This window comes from Mirounga leonina, unplaced genomic scaffold, assembly GCF_011800145.1.
Source record: "Mirounga leonina isolate KUSES-001 unplaced genomic scaffold, KU_Mleo_1.0 Mir_454, whole genome shotgun sequence".
Taxonomy (NCBI): Eukaryota; Metazoa; Chordata; class Mammalia; order Carnivora; family Phocidae; genus Mirounga; species Mirounga leonina.
The window spans coordinates 1,088,359-1,112,555 of NW_023270763.1; the positions used below are offsets into that span (position 1 = coordinate 1,088,359).

Sequence of the window (24,197 nt, forward strand, 5' to 3'; positions counted from 1 at the left end):
CGGGGCTGCGGGCAATGAGGTAACAGCCAGTGTCCCAGGAGCCCCTTGCACGTGATGGCCAGAGCCCACACACCGGCGTCAGACCCCGCTGTCCCCCCGCGCGTCTCGCCCGCGTGCCCAGGCTCCTTGTGGTCCCACTGGTGACCTCCACTCCTGCCACCATGGCCAATGCCAGTGACCGGCCTGCCCACGCCCACACCAGGACGTCTGGGTCGTTGCCGCACTGAGGGGGGTGGGCCGCATCTGGGGGCTGTTGGAGCTCCCGCACCCCCCACGGCGGAGCTGAGCCCCTGCCTCTCGCCCTTCTCTGTCGGGTGGCTGAAGCACGTGCCAACGCAGTGAGGGGGCCAGGAGGGGAGGCCAGGCCGAGGTGGGCAGGGGCCCAGGCTGCATCGGGCCCTGAGCTCCCTTGGACCTGGACCTTAGGCCCAGAGATGGGCAAGCCTGCTTCTCTGCCTGCTGGGACCCCTCCCACACTCCGGTGCCAGGGGCTCCATGCACCGGCTGACGGGGAGCCCACCACCCACCTGCCGGGGATCCTGGGGCCCCGGGTGAGGAGGCCCCATCCTGGGGCACCGTGTGACATGATCCCAGCAGCCAGGCCGGCGCCCCCCTCCCCCCCCGGAGCCCGCCCTTCTCGGGGTCTCAGGGCTGAAGTGGGTGGGGGCTGAGACTGCCTGCTGGGAGTGGGCGGCAGGCCAGGGTCACGGGCCCCAGGCTAGGCACTGCGAGCCACGCGGGACAGGGACGTGAGAAACGACAGGATCTGGAACCCAGGGGCCATCGTGGGGGCAGGGCCGATAGAGGCCGACCGCCGAGAGCTCAGGACCAGGGAGCAAGGGTGCCCAGGAAGGGGCTCGGGAGAAGGAACGGAACACCACCCTGCTCCACACAGGGAGGGGCACCGTAGCGGTCCCCATGCGGAGGCCAGGCCAGGCCGGGGTGCAGGGCCCTCTGGAGCGAGGGCAAGGAGCAGGCACCTCTCACCACGCCCAAGGGCCAGTCGCCCCCGGAGGCTGAGGCTGAGGTTCAGCCGGGGCCATCCCGCCTCCGCGCCGAGGCCCAGCGGCTTTGGGGCCGTTTTCTTAGGCACGGCGCCCCCTGGTGGCCCCGCTGAGCAGAAGCAGGCAGGGGAGCTTGCTGGGGTGGGGGCGCAGCCGGAGCCCTCGGTCGGGGCAACGCTGGTGCTGCTGGGAGCGGGCGGGGGCCCTGGGGCCTCATGGGAGGGGCTGACTTCGTGGGGCACTGCCCCCGCCATGCCCCCAGGTCAAAGTCTCAGGCAAGGCCCCCACCCCAGCACTGCAGCTTCACTGGGGTGCCCCCCTCTCGTGGATGGGATCGTCCTGGGTTAGGGCGCGGTTCAGCTGGCTCCTGCGTGGATGCCCACAGCCAAGGGTCCTGGGCCCATGACCCCTTCTGGGGTGGGACGGGAGTTGGGTCCAAGGGAGCCCCCCAGCAAACCCCGCCCAACCCAGGTGCCCAGGACCGGCCGAGAGCGGGACCAGAGAGGAGACCAGCGTGACAGCAGGGAGCGGGGGCTGAGGGGTGGGCCAGGCCAGCAGACGGGCTCCCCCTCCCGGGCCCTAATCAATCCCCAGGCGACTCGAGGGAGGGGACCAGGCAGCCAGCACTCGGGGAATTCAGAACGTTTCATTTCAACCAGCCCCTTGCCGTGGCTCGCAGGGACATCAGCGCCCGCTTCCATCACTGTGCAGGCAGGGAGCCACGGGCCGTGGGCACTGCTGTGGCGGCTCGGCGCCCCCCCCGCCCGGAGCGGACCAGCAGGCGGCCAGCAGAGGGAGGCTGCCAGGCCGGCTCACATCACCGCCTCCATGTGCAGGATCCTCAGGGCCTCAGAGATCTGGACGCTGGTGTCCATCTGCCCGTACATGCCCACCAGGAAGGCCCGATGTAGCAACACGGCTGCGTGCTCTGTGTGAGAGACAGGACGGACACGTCCGGGCCCCGATGAGCAGGCGGCTCCCGGAAGTAGGGCGTCCGGGCCCCCCGAGAGCCAGGCCTCGGGGAGCGAAGGCCTTGGGGGCACTGGGCACCCTGGGCGGGACAGGCTGGGACTCACCTTGGCAGAGGAGGGTGTACTCGGGCAGGTTCCTGAGGGCCGTCTGCACCACCTCGAAGTCCCGGCTGCCCAGGCAGCACATGAACGTGGGCAAGAAGTCCGCGGCAAAGCTGAGAAGGCGCATACTCAGGTGGGCACCTCTCCCGCGCCCGAGATCACCCTGGAGCACCACGGCCGGGCCCTCAGCAGGCAGGGCTGGGACAGGGCCGGGGTCCGGCGGTGGGGACGCTGGGCTCACCTGGGGTTGTTCTGGATGGAGCGCAGGGCCAGGCCGAAGGCCAGGTTGCGGCAGGGTTCCTCAGCAGAGCTCATCAGCCGCTGCAGGCTGGTCTGCGGGGGCGGGGGTGTTACCGGGGCTCCCCTCCTGTCAGGAGCTCAGCTCCTCAGCCCCCAGGCCTCCCGACAGCAACCGCAAAGAGTCGGCAGGGGACCCTGCTCCCCATGCCCCACCCCCACCGCCACGGCCTCAGGACCCGGGGCCGGAAGCACTGGCGGTCTGCAGGCTCCAGCCCAGAGCAGGGGTGGGCTCCCAGCTCAACTGTGAGCACCCGGGGCAAGACCAGGTTCAGACACGGGGTGCACCGTCCCCCCAGCCCAGCACGCTTCCTACCAGAGGGCTGAGGGCTCCCCTGGCCCCCAGCTCACTCACCGAGAAAAAGCCCAGGATCTCAGGTCTCCGCCGAGACATCTCGTCTATGTCGCTCAGGACTTCCAGCACATCTGAGACAGGCAGAGGGGCACGTGAGGGCCACGTCACAGCTGCTGGACTCACGGCCAGACCCGTGTCCCCAAGCAACCCAGAGGCAGGAGGGGGCAAGCTCCAGGAGCAGAGCCTGAGCTGTGGCAGGACCCCCAGGCCGCACGGGTCCTCACCCCGCCTGCCAGGCAGGGGCAGAGCGGGGGCTCCACAGGGACCCGGTCTCGCCTCTGCACAGGCTCCGCGGCAGCAGGACCCCTGGTGCTCCGGCTGCAGTGTGGCCCGTCCGAATGCTGGCGCCAGTGCCCTCTGGAACCTTCCATGCCTCCTGAGTGCTGGGTAAGCCCGGGAGTCCCCAGCACCTCAGGATGAAAAGCACCGGGATTTGGGCCGGCTTCCCAGTCCCACCAGGCCAGCAACCCCAAATAGTCGCTGGTTGACCGGGAGGCTTTCAGAGGTGCAGGCCCCCCCAGCCCTTGTCTGGCAGGTCTGAGGAGGCCAGCGATCCGCGCTGGAACCACCCTGCCCAGCTGCCTGTCCCTGGCCTCCCAGAGCCACTCCTCCTGCCAGGCAGCACCCGGCTCCCGGTGCTCCTCTCTGCACAGGGACACCGACCCCTAAGCGCACACCCACTTCTGGGGGCCACCAGCACCACGGTGTGCCCAACAGCCCATGTTCACGCAGCGGCCCTGCCCTCCGTTCCCCTGCAAACTGTGGGCCCCCCCCACCAGCCCGCGGTCAGGCCTCCCTTCTGCAGGTGCCCCTCAGCCCCAGGGGTCCCCGATCTCCTGCTGTCTGCAGCCTGCTGCCCAGCGAGACCCCCAGCAGAGTAGCCCGTCCCCGCCTCGAGCCCCTGCATCTTCCCCCTAAGGCCTTCTCTGCCCCCCGACCATGAGGAGACAGCCCCGCTCCTCCTGCAGCCTGGTAGGGACCCTGCTGTCTTCTGGCCGGCAGGAGCCAGGTTCCCAAACTCACCCTCAACAGTCTGGCCCCGGGAAAGCCTCTTCATGTAGGGAGCCATTTCTGCTGCCGTCAGGGGGGTGAACAGGGAGACGCTGACCAGGGGCAGGGAGCCAGCCGAGTTCTCCTCTGGAAGCCAGGGAGTTAGTGCTGCTAGACGGAAGACAACACCGCCCGCCCAGGGCCTGTGGGAGCTCCGGCGGGGGGGCGGGGGGGGGCGGGGGGAGCGGCCTGCCAGCACCCAACACCCAGGCTCCAGAAACCGCCTGTAAGCAAGGGCCGTCCCTGCCAAGCAGCCCCCAGAACCCCCCGAGTCCAGAAGGTGCGGTCACTGCCCCAGGCCCGAGCACGATGCCCGGGACGCAGTGGGCGCTCAACAAACGTGCGGGAACCGTGAGCCCGCTGGGACCTGCCTGGGAGAGAGCACTCTTCTCCCCGAGCCTCTCCCCCACCGCACGGAGCGTGACCTCACGGCAGGAGCAGTGCCAGCCCCGCTGCGGCCCAGACACGCCACAGGGACACGTGTCCCCGGGGCTGGTCCCGGGGGCTGCCAGGCCTGCAGCCCCTTCCCGGCAGAACCCCCGTGGGTCCCACTCACCGTCGCCCTCCTCGTCCAGGCCCTGGTCGGCTCTACCATCCCTGCTGGGAAGGCTCAGCCCTGCAAGGAGGGACTTGAGCATCACCAGATCACTGCTGTCGAAGGACAGGTCGCTGGGGGAGCACAGGTTCTCCGTGAGGAAGACGCCGCAGATGGCAGGCGGGCGGGCGGGGAGGAGGCCAGGCCTTCAGGAAGCGCGTTCAGAACGGTGCCGCACAGACGCAGCCCCGCGGCCCGAGCCCCCGCCACCCTGGGCTCCCGCACTGCATGCGCCCCCACCTCGGGAGCCCCTGACCCGAGCATGGACGTGCCTCCCTGCAGCCCTGCGGCTGGACCCTCACCAGACGGAGCCTGTGCGGGCCGGACACGTGCACACACACACACACTCACTGCAGCGCGTCCGCGTGTTTCTGCAAGAAGGACACGGCCGCCGGGGCGTTGCAGGTCACGTACTTGTGGGTGAAGTGCACGAACTTGTGGATGAAGGGCGCCAGGTGGCGGGAGGACTTCCTGTAGCTCTGCAAAGCGGAAGCCATGCGTTCACAGCCGGAGCGCCCCCGCCCCGCCCACCACACTTGCCCGGGCCTCAGGACGGACCGCGGAGGCCCGCAATGCCATCTGCTGGGCGCTGGGCCCTATGTTCAAACTGGCCTTGCCGTTCGTGAGCCGCCAGTGCGGCCAGGCAGGTGTCTAACGAGCACAGCACGCAACAGCAGCTGGCCGCGGGGAAGGCAGCACTGAGCCCGACGGCGGCTCCCGGCCGGCCCCCCGAAGAGCACGGGCCTTCCCCGGGCACACGACAAGCGGGGAGCTGGTCCCCAGGGCGGGTGGCAGAAGCCACCGGACAGGCGGCCTGGCCGGCCCTTGATGCAGGTGCCCCCGGAGCCAGGTCAGGCCCGGGCCAGGGAGCAGAAGGGGGTGGGAGTGGCGGGGGCCGCAGAGGAGGGACAGGGGCACACAGGCCTGGGGAGCGTCCCCACTGCCCAGGCAGACGGGCGGACGCACCAGCAGCAGGCGGACGAAGGAGCGCAGACAGTCCCACAGCGCCCCCTGGTGCTCGTTCTGGAACACCTGCGGCTGCAGCAGCTCCAGGACCCCCAGCACGTGCAGGAAGAAGGTCAGGTGGTTCTGCTGCCGGAACTCCTGGAAGTTGAGGTGGGTGCGGCCGTGAAGGAGCGCAGCGATCATGGGCAGGTGCCTGGGGACAACGGAGAGCGCTCATGGTCCGCTCCCCCAGAAATCCAGCACCCCTGCCAGACCCCGCAGGAAACGCACGCTCGGGGACACGAGACACACAGGCACACCCCGGCTTCCCCACGCGGCCTAGGGCTCGCAGACGTGTCCACCTGCAACCTGGCCACCCTGTCCGTCCCACCCGGTTCTGGGTCTACGAGGTGGTGTTCCTCCTGACCCACCGTCCAGGGGTCTCCCTGGGCCCAGCTCTGGCTCCGTCAGGAAGAAGCCGACAGCCGTTAACTGTGCCCTGTGGTCCACAAGGAAGCTTTTAGACTCCGACCCCGCTCTTGAACAAGCACCTGAGCGCCAGCAGGACGTGAAGAACCACCGGAGGGCCTGCTGGGCTTGGGGTGGGAAGGGCCGGCTGGGGCCCCCATACCTGAGCAGCAGGATGGGGTGGGCCACAGCCAGCTTCCGGCAGGCCATGTTAGCGTCAGCCACTCTGTTCTCCGACGACCGGGAGTCGCTGGTGTCCGCGAGGAGGGTGATGAAGCGGTGGATGAGGCCGTCCAGCTGAGGGGACGGGGGCAGTGAGGGCCAGGGACTGCCCACAGCCCTGGCGTCTCACGTGCCTGCCCCACATGAGGCAAGCCCACCGCAGAAGGGCCCCCGACGGGGCTCACTGGGGGGGCGTGCCCCAGGTTCCCTGAAGACCTGGCATAGCTGCAGGGTGACCAGAGAAAGCTGTCGCCCCCCCCCCACCCTGGGCCCCGTGCTTTCTGGGTGCACGTCAAACAGGCCAAAGCCAAAGCCCCCAGAGCACCGCACAGACAGTACTGAAAGTCAACCCCTACACCAGACACACACTCTCGCTGAACGCCAGGTCACTGTGTGCATTCACATGCGAAACCAACATGGCGTACGAAGCATGACCTCAGCTATCAAAATATGCATAAAAAAACACAAGGAAACGTGGTCATAAAAAAAAAGTACTTCCCGGCGTTGAACTGACAAAGGAGCAAACGCTACTCAAGGCCAGACCTCGGAAGTGGGTGCGGAAGACCCATCAGATGCGTGCGCGCCCCCCACATGCGCCCAAAGGCAGTGAGGGCAGATGGCACGCAGACCTGCGCACGAGCGCGCGGCTGCGCCGTCTGAAACAGGCTGGTCAGGCCGCGCGGTGCGACACCCCACAGCCCAGCCAGGTCCCGGGACCACGCGGAGCGGAAGATGGCCAGCGAGGCGCGCGGGCCTCCACCGCCCGGACAGAACGCTCCCGCAGCGCGAGCTCCGGGGTCCTCGCCTGGGAGGGGCGGGGAGGGCGCAGGGACACTCTGGGCTGACGGGGGATGCGTGAGGGACGAGCCAGGGGGCCGCTGGGTCAGATGCCCGCCACCGGGCAGCAAGCTGTGCGTCACAGCGCCTTACGGAGAACCGGGGGTGCAGGCGGCCGGCCCCTCTGCTCCGCCCCACAGCCGGGGGGCTGCTCGAAGGAGAAAAGACCGCTTCCGGGCCCTCCAAGAGGTGCGACAGACGAGGGGCGCAGGGCGCACTCTGCCCCCCGGCGCCCAGGAGGACGGCCGCCCAGACGCGCCAACAGCACTCGTGTCCTTTTTGGTTCTTACGACTGAGGAACTGCGTTTCTCCAGGACCTGGTTTGGGCTTGCACCCCAGCAGTGAAGAGCGGGGGTGGTGGCGAGCCCCCCTCGTCAGGGCCGCCCCCAGCCGCGGCTCACCTTGCAGGTGCTGCTTCCCGTGGCACTTCCACTGTGCAGCAGGGCCTCAGGCACGGGCACCCGCAGCTCCGGCCACTGCAGGTAGAGCTGCACCAGCAGGTCCCGGCAGCGCCTGCCCAGCACACTGCAAGACACGGGTCGGGGCTGCTGGGTGGACGGGCTCCCGCGGGCGGCGGCCCGGGGCCCGCGGGCGAGGGGGAGCCTCACCTGTCGCCCCACTGCTGCATGCAGCCCGTCAGGTGCGCCGTCACCTTCCTGACGCTCTCGTCGTGTCCACGGCAGCAGCTGAGCAGCAAGGGCAGCCGGGCCTGGAGGAGGCTGCAGGCGGCGGCGTCCCCGTCCTGGCTTCTGGCCTCCGCCTCCGCCAGGATCAGCTCCACCAGGCCGATGAGCTCTGCCGCCTGGACCCGCAGCACCAACTCCTCCCGCCGCTTCTGCAATCAGCACCGCCAGTGAGTGCCAGGGCCGGCCGGCCAGGCCCGCGCACGCCTCACCCCACCCTGCAGGGCAGCGCGCCCCAACACCTGCCTGAGGGGTGCGCTGGTCCCTTCCCTGCCAGATCCGTGGAACGTGGATGCAGGCCCAGAGGAAGTCCAGAGAGGCTGAAGGGTCAAACCTGCAAGGACGCGGGAGCTTTGCCTCAGTTTCCAGGCGAGAGAGGAGAACAAAGGGTAGGACGAGCTGTGGTGACATCAGGTTCGGACCACAAACACCACTTCCCGATCAGCTCTCTAGGTACGGCCAGGTCAGCTGTTCCAGGACCTGTGCTGCGCTGCCCCGCCCCTCCTGACGTCCCCATCTCACACCAGCAAAACCAACACTGGCCCCGCCCACCCTCCAGGCCCACTGGCCACACAAGGTGGGCATTTGACTCCCCTGCATAGAGTGGACAACAGCCACGGACACCATCCGAGGAGTGGACCGTCTGCGCTGGTGGTCGCCCAGAGCAGGGTCACTTGGACCAGGTGGGCTCTGTACCCCCACGGTGGTGACAGCCACTGCAGGAACCCCCTCCAGGGTGCCAGTGAGGGGAACGCTGGGTCAGATGCCCAGAGGGCCCCTCGATGCTGCCGCCAACTGCCTGCCAGGGTGCGGGGAGGGTAAAGGGTGCTCACCTCTGCTCCCGGTTCTTGCCCAGCAGGATGCGGATACACTGATGCAGCGTGGACCAGTTGGACTGGTGAGTGAGGAGGGCCAGCAGGTAGGGTCGGAAAGACGGCACCTGGGGGCCAGGATGACCTTTGCCCTGGGGAGGAAGAACACTGGGGATGGTCCCTGCTAGGCTGATTGGCCACCTAGCCTCGAGCCACTGGAAAATAGAGGAAGAGGGATGTTTCTAGAAAGACCCAGAGCTCCTGCCTGGAATGCAGCCCTGGCAGCCCCTGGACCACGTGGGGCCCAGCTGGGGCGCGCTGTAGATGCAACGTGTGCTGACCCAAACCAGCTCCTCAGAGACAGCGAGTGCACACGAACAAACCCAAATCCCCAACTCCTGCTCCCAGAACTCTCAGGGTCTTGTCCAAAGGCCACTGGCCATGCAAGCACCTTGAGAGACTCGGGGACACCGGAGGGTGATCGGGGGTCTCTGAGACGCCCAGTCCCTCCCCACAGGGCCCCACAGGCTCCTTGGGGGACCCATCCCCAGCGGGGTGCCGGTCTCCACTCTCCACGGTGCCTCCTGTCCCTGCAGGAGGCCCTGGGCCACAAAGTGCTGGTCCCCCTCCTCCCCGCCTGCCCAAGCAACCAGATCCGGCCGCTGCAGTGACTGGTCACCGGGGACAGGACACCCATCCGGGCCAGTGAGCGTCAGGCCCGGGCTTCTGCTGGAACCAACACAAAGAGACTGTCCAGGCAAGGGCTGCCGCGGGACCCCAGCACCCACCACACCAGGTTAGTGCCGGCCATCAGTCCTCGGAGGGGAGCACAGCCCACCTTGCTCCGGGAGAAGAGCAGCCTCTGTTGGAGGTCAGGGCAGCTGCTGACCACCTCCGGGTCTAGCATCTCCAGCCAGTCGACAAGCAGCCCCGAGCAGGGTCCCAGCTGTATGGGCTCCAGGCTGAAGGGAAAGCAGGGAGGGCTCAGAGACGGCCTGCCAGGGCCGCTCACAGACTGGCCGCGGCCCCGCCAGCTTACCTGCAGCTGTCGGCTTCCGACTCCCCTGGGGCCTGGGGCTCCTTCTCCTGCAACAGCAGGGAGCTCACCACGGCAACGGGCCGCAAGGTCGGGGACGTAGGGGCGGGGGCCAAGAGCGCAGCCAGCAGCTCCTCCAGGTGAGGCGACCCCACCTCAATCAGACCCTGGAGGACTGCGGGGAAAACAGCGTGTTCCACGTCACTCCAGCGCGGGCGACAGACAGGCCCCAGACCACCAGACTCCAGGACGGACAGCCCCCGGGCCCCCCAAGGCCAGCAATGCCCGTGTGTGCCCAGGCCAGGGTGGCCAGTGGTGAGCCGTGGCTCGGCCTGAGTCCATCACCGGGGTGGGCTCACCGCACGCACAAAACCCCAACAGCAGAGCCCAGGCCAGGGCTACGTTGCCGGGGGTGGGGCCTTCCTGGCTGACTGCCACTCCTCTCCACAGGCCCCATTTTGGGGGCACCTGGGAGACGGACCTCTGTGCTCTGCAGCCAAGCTGGGGGTCCTCACAGTGCCCGGCCCCGAGGTACCTTTGCCGACAAGCTCGGGTTCCACGCCACAGTTCTCCCCTGACTTGAGGGTGGTGACCACAGCCCGGACGGTGGAGCTGACCACCTCCAAGTCCCCTCGGAATGCCAGGGCCTCGGCTAAGCGCAGGAGCCCGCTCCGCACTGCAGGGAAGCATGTGCGTAAGCCAGGGGACAGCCCTCTGTCTCCACTCCCGTGGCCTGCCCTGTCCCAGGAGCCCCCAGGCCTCACGCACTTCCTGCCAAGGATCCTACTTTGCTCCTCAAAGCCCTAGCTTTCCAACCCTCGGCCACATCCACACCGATGCCCATCGGGGCCCACAGACCCCAGGGGCTGACACCCCTGTATAACGAGGCTATCGCCCCCTCCCCACGGCCCCTGGGGGATTACAGCAAGCCCGAGGGCCCACTCCCCAGGAGTCGGCCGGCCCTCACCGTCGCTGATCCTGTGGCGTGCTGAGTACTGGGCGGCGAACAGCTTGAGCTGGGCCTGCAGGGGCCCCCCCTCCCCAGCGGGGCCGTCCAGCCACTGTAGCGTCTGCATGAGCACTTTGAGGAAGAGTGACGAGAAGCCCGTGTCCTGGGGCACGCAGCGCTGTGGGGACGACCCGCAGCTCAGCGCAGGCGCCGGGACCAGGGCGGGGCCAGCACAGAGTCTCTGGCCATCGCGCTGCCCGGGGGCACCAGGGCCTCAGACAGATCCTTCCAAGCCCCATGGCTACCGAGGTCCCCTACTGTTTGTGACCCACCGTCGTGCAGCTCAGAAAGAAGACACCACACATACGCGCATGGACACAAACATCAACACGTTCACACGTTCACGCAAGCTGAGAAGCAGATACGGCAAAACTGCAAAACCCGGGGCACACGCGTGGGCTGGGAGCGATCCCCGGTGCTGCCCCCTGCTCGCTGGAAAGCTTCGGGAAGCCAAGTTGCGGGCTCCACGCCCCGCTCCGCAGGGGCCTGCTTCCTCCGTCCCTGAGACGCCACACGCCAAGGCCCACAGACGGACAGAACGGGGATGCTTGGCAGAGCCCGGGGCGGCTGTGGGTGGACACGAGGCCCTGGAAGACGCGCAGCGGCCCTCCCGCGCGGCCCCCGGGCTCTGCCACACACACCCACCTGGTACTGGCAGAGCTGGCGCATCAGAGGGCAGGCGAGGAAGTGCCGCCGGTGCATGGACATCACCAGGGCCCCGCTGTGCGGGGAGCTGAGCAGGGTGGCGATGGCCTGCAGGAGGCGCACAGTGACGCCCGTCACCTCAGGGCTCCCCTGACGGACGCGGGCCAGCTCCTGGCCCAAGGCCTGCTGCAGCGCGAGGGCAGCAGGGCGGGCGCTGGAGCTCTGCCACCGCGGCCCGGGGCTCAGCGGGAAGATCTGCAGCAGAGCAAAGGGCAGCGTCAGGAGGACGCGCGCGGCAGAGGTGGGCCCTGCGCCCAGCGCTGGCGCTCGGTTGGCCAGGCTGTGCCGGGGTGCCGCCGGCAGCCCACCGTCCCTGCCGGATGCCCCAAGGAGGCACAGAGCAGGTGCCCGGGACTCCTGACAGGGGCCTGCACGGGGAGCCCCACTTGGGGGAGACCGCAGGCAAGCCCACCGCCCTGCAAACGTGGGCCCCTCCGTTTCAGAGCGGGACCCCGACCCCAGAGGGTGCGCACAGACTGCAGCTAGAGGGTAAGGGCGGGGCCCCTTCCAAGCACGGCCCCGGGACTACAGAGAAACCCACTCGAGAGAAAGCGAGCGTGCAGGCGCGCGAGCAGGGAGAGACGCGCTCGGCAGCGAAAGTCACAGGGTGAGGAGGTGAGCACCCACGCGGAGGACCCCGGGCCACGGGCCGCACGTGAGCACGCGCATCCACAAGAGGTGGAGGCACGGGAGCGAGCGCTCGTATGACCATTCTACACGCACAACTCCGGACAGGCTGAAGGTCGGGGACCGTCCGCTCTAGCAGGAGCAGCGCCCTCGTCGGCAGAGCAAGTCAGGACTCCGCTCCTGGCCGAGGGCTTGTGGCACCTGGGCCAGTCCCACAGAGGCCTGGCGCCTGCAGGCACCGCTCTCGGGGCGGAACACAGCGGACAGCCCAGCTGCAGGGGCTCAGTCACAGCCGCCGTTCCGGGTGAGCGCAGCGAGGCACGCGGCAGGTGCGCAGCTCGTCTGCAGTCGCCCTGCTCTGGCCGGGCCGCTGGCTCCAGAGCACCCCCACGCGGATGTGGAGTTCCGGGGTGAAGTCCCTCCCCATCTGGGCCCAGCACCCCGCTTCTGGAGAGACTCTCCCAGGCAGCCACGTCAGTACCTGCAGGAGCATGCTGGCCAGGTCGTCCTCGGGGGCAAGCTCCCGCACCTGGGTCACAGCCCGTGTCCGGCCCTGGCCCGAAGGCTGCTCTGGGCTGTTTTTGGGTTTGGGCACCTCTGCGCTGTCTGCAGAGAAAGCGGAAGAGGCTTCAGCTGATGACTCTCCCCGGCCGGCTTCCAGCGGGGGACGACACCCCCCGCCTCAACCACCCCCAGCCTCACTCGGGCCTGCTGGGGCCCGCGAGGAGCAGGGCCTTTACACAGGAAGCCGGATGCTGGCTGGTGATGACTGTGTGCCCTGGGTCTGGGGAGGCCCCACGGTGCCATGTGCTGAGCTGTGAGGCGGGGGGATGAGCCAGTACCTCGCCGCGGGGGCAGGGAGGCTGTGAGCAGGGAATGGAAGGTCTGGCCTCCGGACGCTCCTCTCTCGTGCTGAACTTCAACCAGGTGAGCCATGTAATCTGCGAGCCAGCAGCCAGCGGTTAAGCACCTGAGCCCCAGAGGAGCGAGGGCCTCCCCACCCCCACAGAAATCTGTGCTGGGAACACCGCCCCCTGGACACCCCAGCACTGGGTTTCACAAGCTCAACTACAGGATCTTTTAGCAAAGGACCAGGTCGTGCTGAGCACACCCCTGTGGCTCCTCCATCGTCAAACCCCAGAGCACGTACAGATGCTGGGGGCGTGCTGGGACAGGGCAGCCCGGCCTCTCCTGAGTGTTCCAGGCTTGACATCCTGCCGGGGTGCCCGCCCTCAGACCATCCCTGTTGCTCGTGCTGGGCCCGAGGCGCTCGGTCGGGGTCTGCGGCAGACTTGAGGACCCCGAGTCTTACTCTTGTCCATGATGTTCTGCTCCAGGGTCTGGGGGTCATGGGCCACCGCCTGGTCCAGGTACTGGAGGAGTTTGCTCATGCTGGACACAGGGATGCCAAAGGACTGCACGAAGAGCAGCAGCTGCTGGGGCTCCAGGTCCTGCAGGGCTGAGAGTGACGCTCACTCGGTCACCCCTCGCTCAGTGCCTCGGGCCCCTCCCTGCCCCAGCAGGCTCACCATCGCTGCTCGGCTCACAGCCGGCTCCCCCACCCCACTCCCTGAGGCTGCTCCTTCCCTCTTGATTCTAGGGGAGCTCAGGGGCTTACAAGGAGTCCAGCTCCTTAAGTGTGCCCTCCCCCGAACTAACCCCACCGTGCACCAAACTGCCTCCCAGACTGCCCTGCACCTGCCCAGGTGCTACCCGACCGGACACTGCACTGGCCACTGTGGGAACAGCGCTCCTCCTCAGGCGGGCCACCCTGCTCCCACTCCATCCTTCCACAACCAGCAAAGAGGACCCGGCCCCTCCCTCTCCCCTCGAAACTCCGTCCTCCGGGACCGCTCACTCCCGTAGGGCCCCTCGGCTCCCGCCTGACTGTGAGGGGCTGGCGGGCAGGGGCCGTGCAGCATGGTGCTCGCCCCAAAGCCCAGCACAGCACCAGGCGCAGCGAGGGCCCCACGAACACCTGCTAGAGGACAGAGCCCTGGAGCCTACGAGGCTGCCGAGCCGTCCTCTCCCACGTGCCATGGTGGGAACGCCCAGCTCATCGGGAGGCGTGAGGCCGGCCCAGCCCCATACCGGCGTCCACCAGGCGAGGGACCTCCGAGCGGATCATGCGCAGCTTCAGCCAGTCGGGCAGCAGCAGCGCCTCCTCAGACGTGTCCACCAGGAAAGCCGTGGGCAGAGGCTGCTTCTCCGGGAACCAGATATCTAGCAGAGCCTGGAACTCACCGTCACCAGCTTCGGGAGAGACAGTGTGGTAAGTGGCAGGACAGCTCAACGAGGCCACCCCAACCCCCGCGGTGAGAAGCTCCTGGCCCCCGAGGGACCGAGAGCCGAGGCTGGAAGACCACGTCTCCTTACTGTGTAAGGCGAACGGAGGCTTCGTGGGAACAGGGAAGGAAACCTGTGAGCTATCTAACCCCACGGTTCCAGCTGAGGGCATGCGGGTACTCAGAAACTGGCCAGTCCGTCTCGGGGGACTGACACGGGCTAGCACTGTCCCTAGGCTCCTGGGCTCAGCTGAACCAGCTCCCGTCCTGCTCCCAAGCTCCGGAGACTGCCCAGGGCTGACGCGAGGCCAGCCTCGCCTCATCGCCCCGGGCTCGCCAACTCCCATCCTTCTGAGGGGGAGCAACCTCTTCCTTCCCAGCAGCGCCCCCACGGCACCTATCCCAGCGAGGGGCCCTGTCCCCGCCCTCTCCTCCCGGACACGAGGATGCAGCCGACCACGGCGGCCGGCCAGGAAGGGCTGGAGGGAAGGCTGCCAGGCCGGAGAGTGCGCAGCCACGCAGAGGGACACAGCCCACGGCCAGCAAGCAGAGGGCCTGTGCAGAGGAGCTGGGGCTCACAGCTCTGGGGCTCGGGGCCTGCTCAGCAGGCAGCCCCACCTACGCTTCTACCTCCAGAAACCAAGAGTTTCACCAGCTCAGCTGGCAGTGCCGAGAGAAGCCAACACAGCAAGGCATCGGCTCCCGACGCCACTCCGTGGCGGGCCAGGGCAGCGAGGAGATGCTGGAGCCTGCAGGCTTGTCAACCTGAGGAGCTCCACAGCTCCCGAGATCTTTCCTGCCACGGCCTCTCGGGACAGGCAGGGAAAGGATCCTGCCGCCACCCTGCGGAGACCTGCTCAAATCGTGGGTGGGCGCAGGCGTTCTTCCCGCTCTGTGGGCCCCCCCGGCCCCCCGCGGGGCTGGAGCTCCCGCAGTGTGAAGACAGACTGTGGGCACGGACCCTGGGACTGCCCCTCGCGCACCCGCAGGCCACTCACCACGGGGCGGCCCCAGTGTCAGGAGGATGACCATGGCGTGCACCACCAGAATGTGCATGGTGGCCGTCTCCCCGCTGGTCCAGCGAAGGAAGACCTGGTCCTGGGACTCCGACTGCACGGGAAGGAGGAGGGTGGCTGGGCTGTGCCGGGTGCCGGGGGCCCGACCCGGGGAGCGGCCGCCAGACTCACCCAGCTGTACACCTCCTCGCCCTCCTTGCTCTTGCGCATGCGCCTCACGTAGCGGGAGAAAATGGAGAGCAGGGCGACGAGCACGGCGTCCGACTCCGCACTGCAGGAGCGCTTCGAGAACAGGTGGGACATGATGGTGGAGCGCTCCACGACCAGCCGGGCCACGTCCTGGGGGCAGTGAGCACGCCGTCAGAGGGCCTCCCCCAACGGCCCACGCCAGGCCGACAGCCAGCGGCGGCCCACCACGAGGCCGCATCACGTGAGCTCCCATGGCCACGGCCAGGGTCACCGAGACCCAGAGGCGCGTGGTGGGCACACCGACAACGGAGTGGGGGGCCCTTGTGCACACACGGGGACGCAGACCACCAAGCAGGCCGGGCATGGCAGGGCGAGAAGGACACAGATGCCCTGAAGGCGGAGGATGCCCACCTGGCCCCGTGAGCAACAGGAGCTCGCCCTCCTCAAGACCCAAAGAGAAAAGCCCACAGCCACACGCGGACTGACCTGAAACCCGCAGCAACGGTACCGGGCACACGGGCCACGGGCTGTCCCCAGGCCGGCCGCCAGAGCAGACTCGGGCGAGGCGTCAAGGCCTGGGCTGTTGTTCCCACCCAGCCCCCCGGCAAGGAACCCACACGCAGAAAGAACATCGCCCCCAGGGGCCTCTAGGTGCCTGCATCCCACAGAGCCCGGGGCCCGCAGGAGCCGCGTGAGGTCAGGGCCGGAGCGCGCGGACAGGGCAGAAGGGCCATGAGAAAGCCGAGCAGGAGAGCCAGTGAGGAGGAAGCGGCCGCGCCCGGGGCCCCACCGCCCGCCCTGAGTAACGGCCACGTGGAGACCCGCCGCACACACCGGGGTTGGCCCAGGGGCGGCCATTCTCCACCTCACGGCCCAGGCACCATCACCCAAAGATGGCAACAAAGCCGGCCAGGCCTCGGTCACCCCAACAGCTATGCACCAAGCACGGCTGGACCCTGGCGCCCTCGACGCTGACTGTGGGCAGAAGGTCCCAGGGAAGTGAGTGGGGCATGTGCAGCCCCGGCCCCCCGCCCCAGCCCAGGGGGCTGCCTGCCGGCCCCGCCCAGCCCCGGCCCCTCACCAGCGCCAGATCACTGTGCGGGCCCTGCTCCTCCACGGGTGTGTGCTGGGACAGGTAGACCAGGTAGGCGCTGACGGTCTGCGGGTCGGTCTCCATGTGGATGGCCTGGGCACGGAGGGCCGTGTGAGCCCCACCCGCAGGCCAGCGGCCCCCGCCGCCCAAGCCGTCCGCGGCGCCCACCTGCTGCAGTGCCAGGGCGGTGGTGGGCCGGACGCTGTCGAACAGGGGCAGCCGAGGCAGGTCCCGCAACAGCCACTGGTAGCCACGCAGCGCCTCTGGGTCCCCTGGGTCCTCCTCCATCGGGGGCTCCTTCTCCTCGCCGTCCCGCACACTGCCCTCCGACAGCACCAGGGACAGGCCCTGCAGGCAGACGTTGCCGTGCCACGTCTCGGCCCGAGCCCGCACGGGCGTCTCGGGGGACAGGCACGTGGGCTCACGGCCCCGAGAAGATGGGCGCTGCCCGGCCAACGAGGACGCTGCGACCTGTCACAGGTGCTTGAGCCGACACGACACAGACGCAGCGCGAGCCGGTTTCAAGTCGCCCAGCACCACAGAGGACCGGGCAAGACCGGTTCCAAGGCCACCGAGTCCCTCTTGGGGTCCGGCTCTCCCAGACAGCACCCCGCCACCCCTTCAGCCCCCGGAGAGCCCAGGGGAATACGTGCCTGCTGAGGTACGAGAGAGGCCCATGCCGGGGAGCGAGGGTGTGGGGGGACAAACGGGCCTCACCTTCATGGCCAGCACCCTGGAAGCCACCTGGGAGGAGCCGAGGCGCCGCAGGAAGTAGTCCAGCACCTCGCACGTGGTCTGCTCGTCGGCCTTGGGGCCCAGCAACAGGTCCTGCAGGCGGCCCAGCAGCTGCCGCTGCTTCTGCTGCCTCTGCAGGGGCGAGGGAGACCCCCGGTGAGCCTGCGGGGCCGCGGGCGGGACACGGCACCCCGGTGGGCCTGGGGTGGGGGGCGAGAACACCAACCTGCCGCTTCTTGGCCTTCTGCTCTTTGCTCTCGCCCTCCTCCTCCTCCTCCCCGGAGGTGGCGTCATCAGCCGCGTCATGCAGCAGGAACTCACACAGGCACTGCACGGGCAGCACATCCAAGGAGCCCTCGCTCGATTGCACCAGGTCGGCCAGCCAGGGCATGGACTGCGACGAGGCCTGGGCCGGGCGACGTGCACCTTCAGCCCCTCACAGCAGGAACCCATCGCGCCCCCTGCTGTGACCCGTCCGCCCACCACCGCACGCTCCCGCGGCAACAGGTCAGGGCCACCGCTCACTGTCGACAGTTGGCTACAGCCAAGGAGTCCGTCCTCAGTGGCCCTAGGTCCCAGGGTGCCCTCTTCTGGCCACGGTCTCACTTAATGCCAGAGCCTGTGGACACCTCGGCCAGGCCCCGGCCCCCTCACCCCCTGCAGACGCCTCGGCCAGGCCCCCGTCCCCCCACCCCCCGGAGCCGCCGGGAACTGGCCTGCCTCTGGATGATGTTGAGGAGAAAATCAGGGCTTCGGCTCCGGCACAGCAGGTGCCCGAGACGCAGGGACTGGTTGAGACCTTTCACTTGGTCCAGGATGTGGGGGGGAGGCCTCCGAGGGGGTCCTCTGAAGGTCCCAGAGAACACGAGCGTGTTAAGAAGCCGCGTGTGCGCAGAGTCCCCGAGTAACAGCAGCAGGTGATGGCAGGGGGACTGCCTGTGTCCCACCTGAGGCAGCCCCCACAAAGGCCCGGCAGTCCCTCTGCCTCCCCAGTTGTTGAGTGCACCCAGCTCCGTGGAGAGTCCCAGGGGCCTCGCTCCCCCACCCCGCCAATGCCCGCGCGGGCTTGGCCCGGGCACGTGGGCAGAACATACTGAGGGTCCAGGCTGGTGAGCTGGGACAGGAGAAGGCTGCTACTCTCGGTGATGGTCTGCTTGGTGGAAGCCGCCGCCAGATGCCCCTCGAACGCCAGGATCTCCTGCTTTTCCCGCTGGGAGGTCTGCAGCTCCCGATTAATCATCTCTGTCCGGGTCTCCTCATCCGTCAGGGTGCACGGCGGGTACGAGTAGTTGCTAGGGACCGAACAGGAGGAACATGCTTCGGTGCCCATCTGAGGCGTGCGGCCACCAGACAGCAGTGCAGGGGTCCAGGAGGGTCACAACTAAAGCCCCGCGCACAGCCTCAGCTGCCAAGCGCTCTGGGGGACCTGGCTGGGCCATCAGCAGTGCCGCCAGGTCGGGGCCCCGGGAGGAAGCCCCTGTGCTCGGCAAGCCGCTCTCCCTCCACAAGACAGCGCACTAGCCACCTCCCGAGTCAGGCCCAGCGGGCGTCAGAATCCTGGACTCCCGCTCACCCAGCCCTCCCCGGGCCAGAAGCCCCTTGCGATGGGCAGGCGTCCCGGCCCACAGGGCATCGGCAGGCGGACCAGCTGCTCCGCCCAGCCACCCAGCGGTCCCAGGTTCGGAGAGCGAACGCACCGCCGGTCACGGCCACGCGTGTCAGGCCCGTCTTCCGGGCCCCAGCGGCAGCCCACTGCATCAGCCCCGGTCACCCACACGCCTGTGCAGACATGGCTGGTTCCCGCCCCGCACAGCTCACAGGTGCACGCACGTGTGTGCACGTGCCACGGCCTCAGGCCCTGCTCCGTCTCAACCACGGCCTTCTGCGTGGTCACCCTCCTGTCCCTCGGGAAGGTGCTGGCAGACGGACCCAGTTCCCACTCCCGACGACTGGCAGGGAGCGTGTCACACGCGCGGCGGACGTCACAGTGCAGTCACCCAGCCCAGGCGCCGGGCACCCATGGCCCCGTGCAGCACAGCGCCCCCCGCGTGGACCCCAGGCAGCGTTCAAGTTTGCACCCGGTCCACCCAGTGCCTCGTCTCCGTGCAGCTCCATCCGGCCACACCCCCTCGCCGAGTGCCACCAGCCGTCCACTGACCTGCCCCCACGACCCCACCTCAATCCCACTCCGTCTCACCCACAGGAGAGGGCGCTAACATGCAGCAGACCCAGCTGGACTGGGCTGGGTCTTCTCTCTCGCTACGAGAAAGCGAACCCCAGGCGGCTACACGGCAGCAGATGCTACGGAGCGAGCCGGGGGCTCTGGGTCTACTCTGCTCCCCAGCGTCCGCAGACAGGGCCTGTCCTCGGGGGCCCTGCTCCCAGCAGTGCGTGTGCTCACTTACTTGGTCATCACCATTTCCATGAGCATCTTCAGCGTGGGGTACTCCTCCCAGGCAGCCAGTCCTAGGGAGCAAGGAGACAGCAGGTGGCAGCCAGAACACGGAACTCCCGCCCCACCTAGGGTCCCGGCCCACCACCCAGTCCCCGGCCAGGCTCGACTCTGGGTCCCAACAGGCAAGGTGCCCCGACAGGACGTAAGAGCAGCACCAGGCACGGGTGACCGCGAGCTGGCCGGGGGAGGCTCACCGATGTTCTCGGGGTTGAACGCTGCGACCACCAGCAGGAGGGGCCACGCCTTCCAGTAGAGGGTGGAGATGGCCAGGTTCGGAGGCTGGTACCTGAAACGCAAGGACACTAGGGCGTGGCTCGGCCTCGGGGGTGCGAGGCAGTGATGGGAATCGGTACTGACCAGGGTGGAATGGCCCAGAGGCGATTTGGTGATGGACCAGCGAGGGGACTACTTTGAAGATTGAAATGTGGACACCTGGGCCTCCACAACCCCCGGATCTGGTCATCCAGCAACATTGGCGTCCCCAGGAAGGGCACTGTGGGCACCACTACGCTGCCCAGAGCCCAGCACCGGGACTCGCTGCCCAGGTCCCCGAGCCGGCTGAGCCCTGGCGTGCCGTCTACAAAGTGGGAACGAGGGTGGTCACGCCGCGAAACCTCAGTGTTCCTTTTATTCTCTCCCTCAGAAAACCAGAAACAGCCCTCTATCCACCCACACAAACTGCACCACTGCCACCGTGATTTAAAAATCACGTTTATGACGCACTCATGCTCAAAGTGCAGTTCTTTCAGGTGATGGAACGTTCCAGAGGGTGAAACAGAGCGTCACTGTTGCAAAGAACAAAGGAGATCTGAGAAGCTGACTTGGAGAGATGAGCAAATGGGCTGCCACGTGAAAGAGAGGTTGGGAAGCAGAGCACGCGTTAGCAACCTAAAAGGGCAACGAAGGCAATGAAGAAGTGGATCCTGGGCACGATAAAGAGCAGCAGAAAGAAAAAGATACTTGGGTACAAACGTAACAGGGAACGCGTGAGACTAACCCACTAGAAGCTACGGGACGATGTTGAAAGAAACAAAAGATCTAAACGAATGGAAACCAGAGCCTTAATATCGTGACCGTGGCCACACTCCTCAAACCCATCTGTGAAGCAATACCCGTCAAAGCCCACGGGGCTTTTCTTTAGAAATTCTCTAGAAGCTGACCCGAAAATTCATGTGGAAACGCAAAACAGTCTTGAAGAACAAAGTTGGAAGACTGCTACTTCCCAATTTCGGAACTCAGCGCCGCCCACAGGCGTGAAGACGGTGGTACGGACGTGGGACAGACACACAGACCAACAGACAGAACTGAGAGCCCAGAAGAAAACCCACACATCATCGTCACCTGATCGCCGACCAGGGTGACAAAACCTTCAATGGGAGAGGGAATAGGGAACAGCCTTCAACGCACGGTGCTGGGACCACGGGCTGTCCACGTGAAGGAGAATGAAGTCGGACCTCACGAGCTAAAACTCTCAAGCCCTTAGGAAAACACATGAGAGAGCTCCGTGGCCCGGGTCAGCCACCAGAGCCACGCGGCAGCAGAGTGGCCCACGGGGCCACGTCGTCAGTGCATCCCGCACGGAACAGAGCCGAGGGCCCCAGACAAGCCACGTGTGCGCGGTCAGCAAACAGCGCTGGGGCAACGGCTCATCCACCTGTGGCGGAGTGAACCTGGAGCCAGCTTCTCCCTCCACCCACAAAACTAGCTCGGGGGATCAAAGGCCTAAGTTCCAGAGCTGAAAATGTAAAACACAGAGGTACATCTTCACGATCCCGAATGAGGCAGTGGTTCCTTAGAAATGACACGAGAGGACAGGAAATGGGAGAACCCCAGAGGAGCCGGGCTTTCCTGGAACTAAAGCGTTCGTCTCTCAAGGGCTCAAAGGGCACGATCAAGAGCCTGGGAAGACGAGCCACAGGCCAGGAAAGACACGTGCAAGTCACAACCCGTTCGGGGTCTAGATCCAGGATGTATAAAGAACTCCCAAAACCCAACGACAAAAATCCACACCACCCCATTTAAGAACAGGTCGAAGAACCCGACAGACATCTCTCCCGACAAGACAGACGCGTGGCTGCACGGCACAGGAAGAGAGGCTCTGCGCCGTCGGTGCTCAGAGGCGCCCGTGGGAGCCACGGCGTGACAGCTCCACACACCCGCCGGGACGGTGAGCACAGAAGACTCGGGCGCGGGCGTGGCGAGGACGCGGCGGGCACTGCTGTGGGCAAGTCGGCAGTGCCTCCGTTAACCCCGTAACCCCACCACGTCCAGCCTCACGGGCGTCTGCGCCCGTGGCCGCGGGGAGGGGCGGGTGTAAGGGGCGAGGAGCACCTTACCCAGGCGGGAGCTGGATGTTCTCGGGGTGATGGTAGGTGCACAGGTTCAGGACCGCGTCGATCAGCTGGATCCTCTCCACCTTCAGCACTTGCACATCTGAAACCCGAGAGCCATACGGAGCTTCCAGAAGCCCACTCACATGCACCAGGGGTCCCCGAGGCACAGGGTTCAGGCTGTGGAAGGGCAGCAGGCAGACGGGACCTCTCTCTCCAGCAGCTGAGGGGCACGGGGGGACAGACAGGGGGGCCCGAGAAGGGTGGGGCACAGACGCTGGCCCAGCAGCGGCCAGAGACGAGTCGCTCTCTTGGCCTGAGTGCCGTCCTCAGGACTGCTGGCGCGGCCCTTTAGAGGGGCAGACACAGCCCTGCCACGGTGCATCACATGGAGAACATGCGCAAACCCCAGGGCGAGCTCCAGAATCACGGCCAGAGATGCGCACCTCCTACCCCATCCCCAATTCCAGAGACCAGTAGGGTCCACCGAGCAGGGGCTGCAGGACGAAGCAGACCCACCCGAGCAGCCCGAGGGCACGCACGCAGGTGCCCAGAGCGGAGCCCGGCTGGGGGAGGCCAACACTGGGGGCGGTGCGCGGACAAAGTCTGGAGAGACCCTCACCATCTGCTTGCACGGCCGCAGCTCGTTTCACCAGGTGGTCGGCAAGCTCCATGGCATCTGCGGGGCCCAGCGGGAGCTCCCGGGACAGCCCGATGACCAGGATGCGCATCAGTGTGTCCTCCAGGATGGGCACCTCCGAGCAGAGGCGGAGGAAGAAACTGCGGGCAGAGCAGGTAGAGGCTGGGCTTGGTGGGGGGCTGCACGTGCCCCCCCACCCCCGGTGCGGGGGAAGCCCCAGCTCGGAGTCTCAACGGGACAGGGAGGAGGGCAGCCATCCCGCTCCCATGCTCCCTTGCTCCTGAGGCCTCCGTGGACGAGGCCTGGCCATGCCAGGGAAGAACGTGAGATGGTGCGTGACCCCCAGGGGCAGACACACCGGCCACCATCCACAACCTCTGAAACCGCAACACAAGGAGGGGCAGAGAGCACGGGAGGGTAGGAGCCACGCAAGCTGGACTGGGCACCAGGGACCCAAAGGTGAAGACAGCTGGGAGCCACTCGAGAGCGCTCGGGAGGCGGGGCCACAACACTGACCCGGGGAGGAGGTCGCGTGCATGTGGCTGCCTGGAGGCAGAGGGAACAGTGGGTCTGAGGGTCCCGTGGGCACGGGTCGGCTGAAGCCCTGGGAGTGGACGGCAGTGCAGGGCCATGGCAGGTACAGCACGTGAGGACGGGGGGGCGGGGGGACAGGGATGGCCATCAGGAAGAACAGACAGAGGTGGGGGCGTGCTCGGGGGAGCCCTGGTGTCCGTGGTGCTCACGGGAGCAGACCCTCCACCGCCCCGTGCGCGCGGCAGGCATGCTCACTTGCGGTCACTCTCGGGGGGCCAGTTGTCCCACTTGTAGTAGGTCTCCGGCTGCTCAGTGAAGAGCACCTTGTGCAGGCTGTGGCGGACAGAGGGGCTGTCGGTGCGGGTGCCCGGGGGGCTCTCCCCGCCCCACTAGGCCCACAGATGCAGGAGCGGCACGCTCCAGCAGGGGCTCCCGGGGAGTCTTCTGGAGCCTCCTGCAGCCCCGTAAGGCTGGTACACCGGACCCCAGAGACGGGCCCGTGTCCCCCGGCTCGGGGGCACATCTCTGGCTGAGAGGCCGGGCCAGCGGGCTCCCACACCTGGCGTGGCAGGTCCCGTGGGCGAAGCACAGGGAAGGGCCGCCGTGGAAGCAAGCCTGGCCCATACCAGTGCACGTAGTCCTTGGGGGCGAGCTTGCTGATGGAGGGGACAACGGTGTGCAGCCACCACACGGCATCCCGCTGGATTGCGGCAATCTGGTTCTGGAAGGAACGCAGCACCTCGAGGTCTGAAAAGGACACGCAGGGTTATGGTGCACCTGCATGGCAGCCTCCGGGCTCAGGTGCCAGGCGGGTGCAGGGACAGGAGCCTGGGCATCACAGGGCGTTCTGAGCATCCATCTCTGTGCCTCCTACGGGCTACGGGAGGGACACACAGATGGACGCTGACGCAGCTGGAGAAACGTTCAGGGAGCCGCGTAAGCCTCCGGTAGGTTGGAGAAATCCTAGATAAACGAAATCCCCAAATTCCAAATGATTTCATTTCTAAAGTTTTCATGACTTTGTTAAGGCACTTGAGAGAGCTCTGTAGCCAGACTCCCGGCAGGCTTCATGATGAGGCGAAGCAGCAGAAAGACCCACCCACCCTGCCCTCCTGTCCTCCTGCCCTCGGAGGTGGGACTATGAGCCCGAAATGGCCCCCAGTGAGCAGATGACTGAAGCAGCCAGCAGGCCCTGGGCCCAG

At 67.1% G+C, this 24,197-nt stretch overlaps 1 protein-coding gene across 6 annotated transcripts in view; it reads right to left on the reverse strand.

Moving 5' to 3' along the window:
* Positions 1–1,631: 1,631 nt before the first annotated feature.
* Positions 1,632–24,197, reverse strand: part of INTS1 (integrator complex subunit 1) — a 29,559-nt gene continuing 6,993 nt past the window's right edge. Inside the window, exons 12-49 of one of the 6 annotated variants that reach the window (XM_034988240.1) lie at positions 23,622–23,742; positions 23,251–23,328; positions 22,444–22,601; positions 21,828–21,924; positions 19,686–19,777; positions 19,442–19,502; positions 18,131–18,328; positions 17,753–17,882; positions 17,263–17,442; positions 17,019–17,168; positions 16,470–16,649; positions 16,290–16,394; positions 16,043–16,183; positions 15,191–15,358; positions 14,987–15,113; positions 13,810–13,971; positions 13,031–13,177; positions 12,561–12,659; positions 12,200–12,324; positions 11,032–11,139; positions 10,345–10,504; positions 9,913–10,053; positions 9,381–9,552; positions 9,180–9,303; positions 8,363–8,493; positions 7,776–7,863; positions 7,455–7,681; positions 7,248–7,371; positions 5,951–6,084; positions 5,341–5,533; positions 4,726–4,853; positions 4,336–4,448; positions 3,753–3,866; positions 2,954–3,112; positions 2,730–2,800; positions 2,319–2,410; positions 2,081–2,190; positions 1,632–1,932 (exon numbers count right to left, since the gene is read on the reverse strand). In XM_034988240.1, coding sequence (XP_034844131.1) covers positions 1,817–1,932; positions 2,081–2,190; positions 2,319–2,410; positions 2,730–2,800; positions 2,954–3,112; positions 3,753–3,866; positions 4,336–4,448; positions 4,726–4,853; positions 5,341–5,533; positions 5,951–6,084; positions 7,248–7,371; positions 7,455–7,681; positions 7,776–7,863; positions 8,363–8,493; positions 9,180–9,303; positions 9,381–9,552; positions 9,913–10,053; positions 10,345–10,504; positions 11,032–11,139; positions 12,200–12,324; positions 12,561–12,659; positions 13,031–13,177; positions 13,810–13,971; positions 14,987–15,113; positions 15,191–15,358; positions 16,043–16,183; positions 16,290–16,394; positions 16,470–16,649; positions 17,019–17,168; positions 17,263–17,442; positions 17,753–17,882; positions 18,131–18,328; positions 19,442–19,502; positions 19,686–19,777; positions 21,828–21,924; positions 22,444–22,601; positions 23,251–23,328; positions 23,622–23,742 — 5,024 coding nt within the window. In that variant the 3' untranslated portion in view covers positions 1,632–1,816. Of the gene's footprint in view, positions 1,933–2,080; positions 2,191–2,318; positions 2,411–2,729; positions 2,801–2,953; positions 3,113–3,752; positions 3,867–4,335; positions 4,449–4,725; positions 4,854–5,340; positions 5,534–5,950; positions 6,085–7,247; positions 7,372–7,454; positions 7,682–7,775; positions 7,864–8,362; positions 8,494–9,179; positions 9,304–9,380; positions 9,553–9,912; positions 10,054–10,344; positions 10,505–11,031; positions 11,287–12,199; positions 12,325–12,560; positions 12,660–13,030; positions 13,178–13,809; positions 13,972–14,986; positions 15,114–15,190; positions 15,359–16,042; positions 16,184–16,289; positions 16,395–16,469; positions 16,650–17,018; positions 17,169–17,262; positions 17,443–17,752; positions 17,883–18,130; positions 18,329–19,441; positions 19,503–19,685; positions 19,778–21,827; positions 21,925–22,443; positions 22,602–23,250; positions 23,329–23,621; positions 23,743–24,197 lie in introns of all 6 variants that reach the window. The other 5 variants (XM_034988237.1, XM_034988238.1, XM_034988239.1 and 2 more) reach the window with 5 other exon arrangements.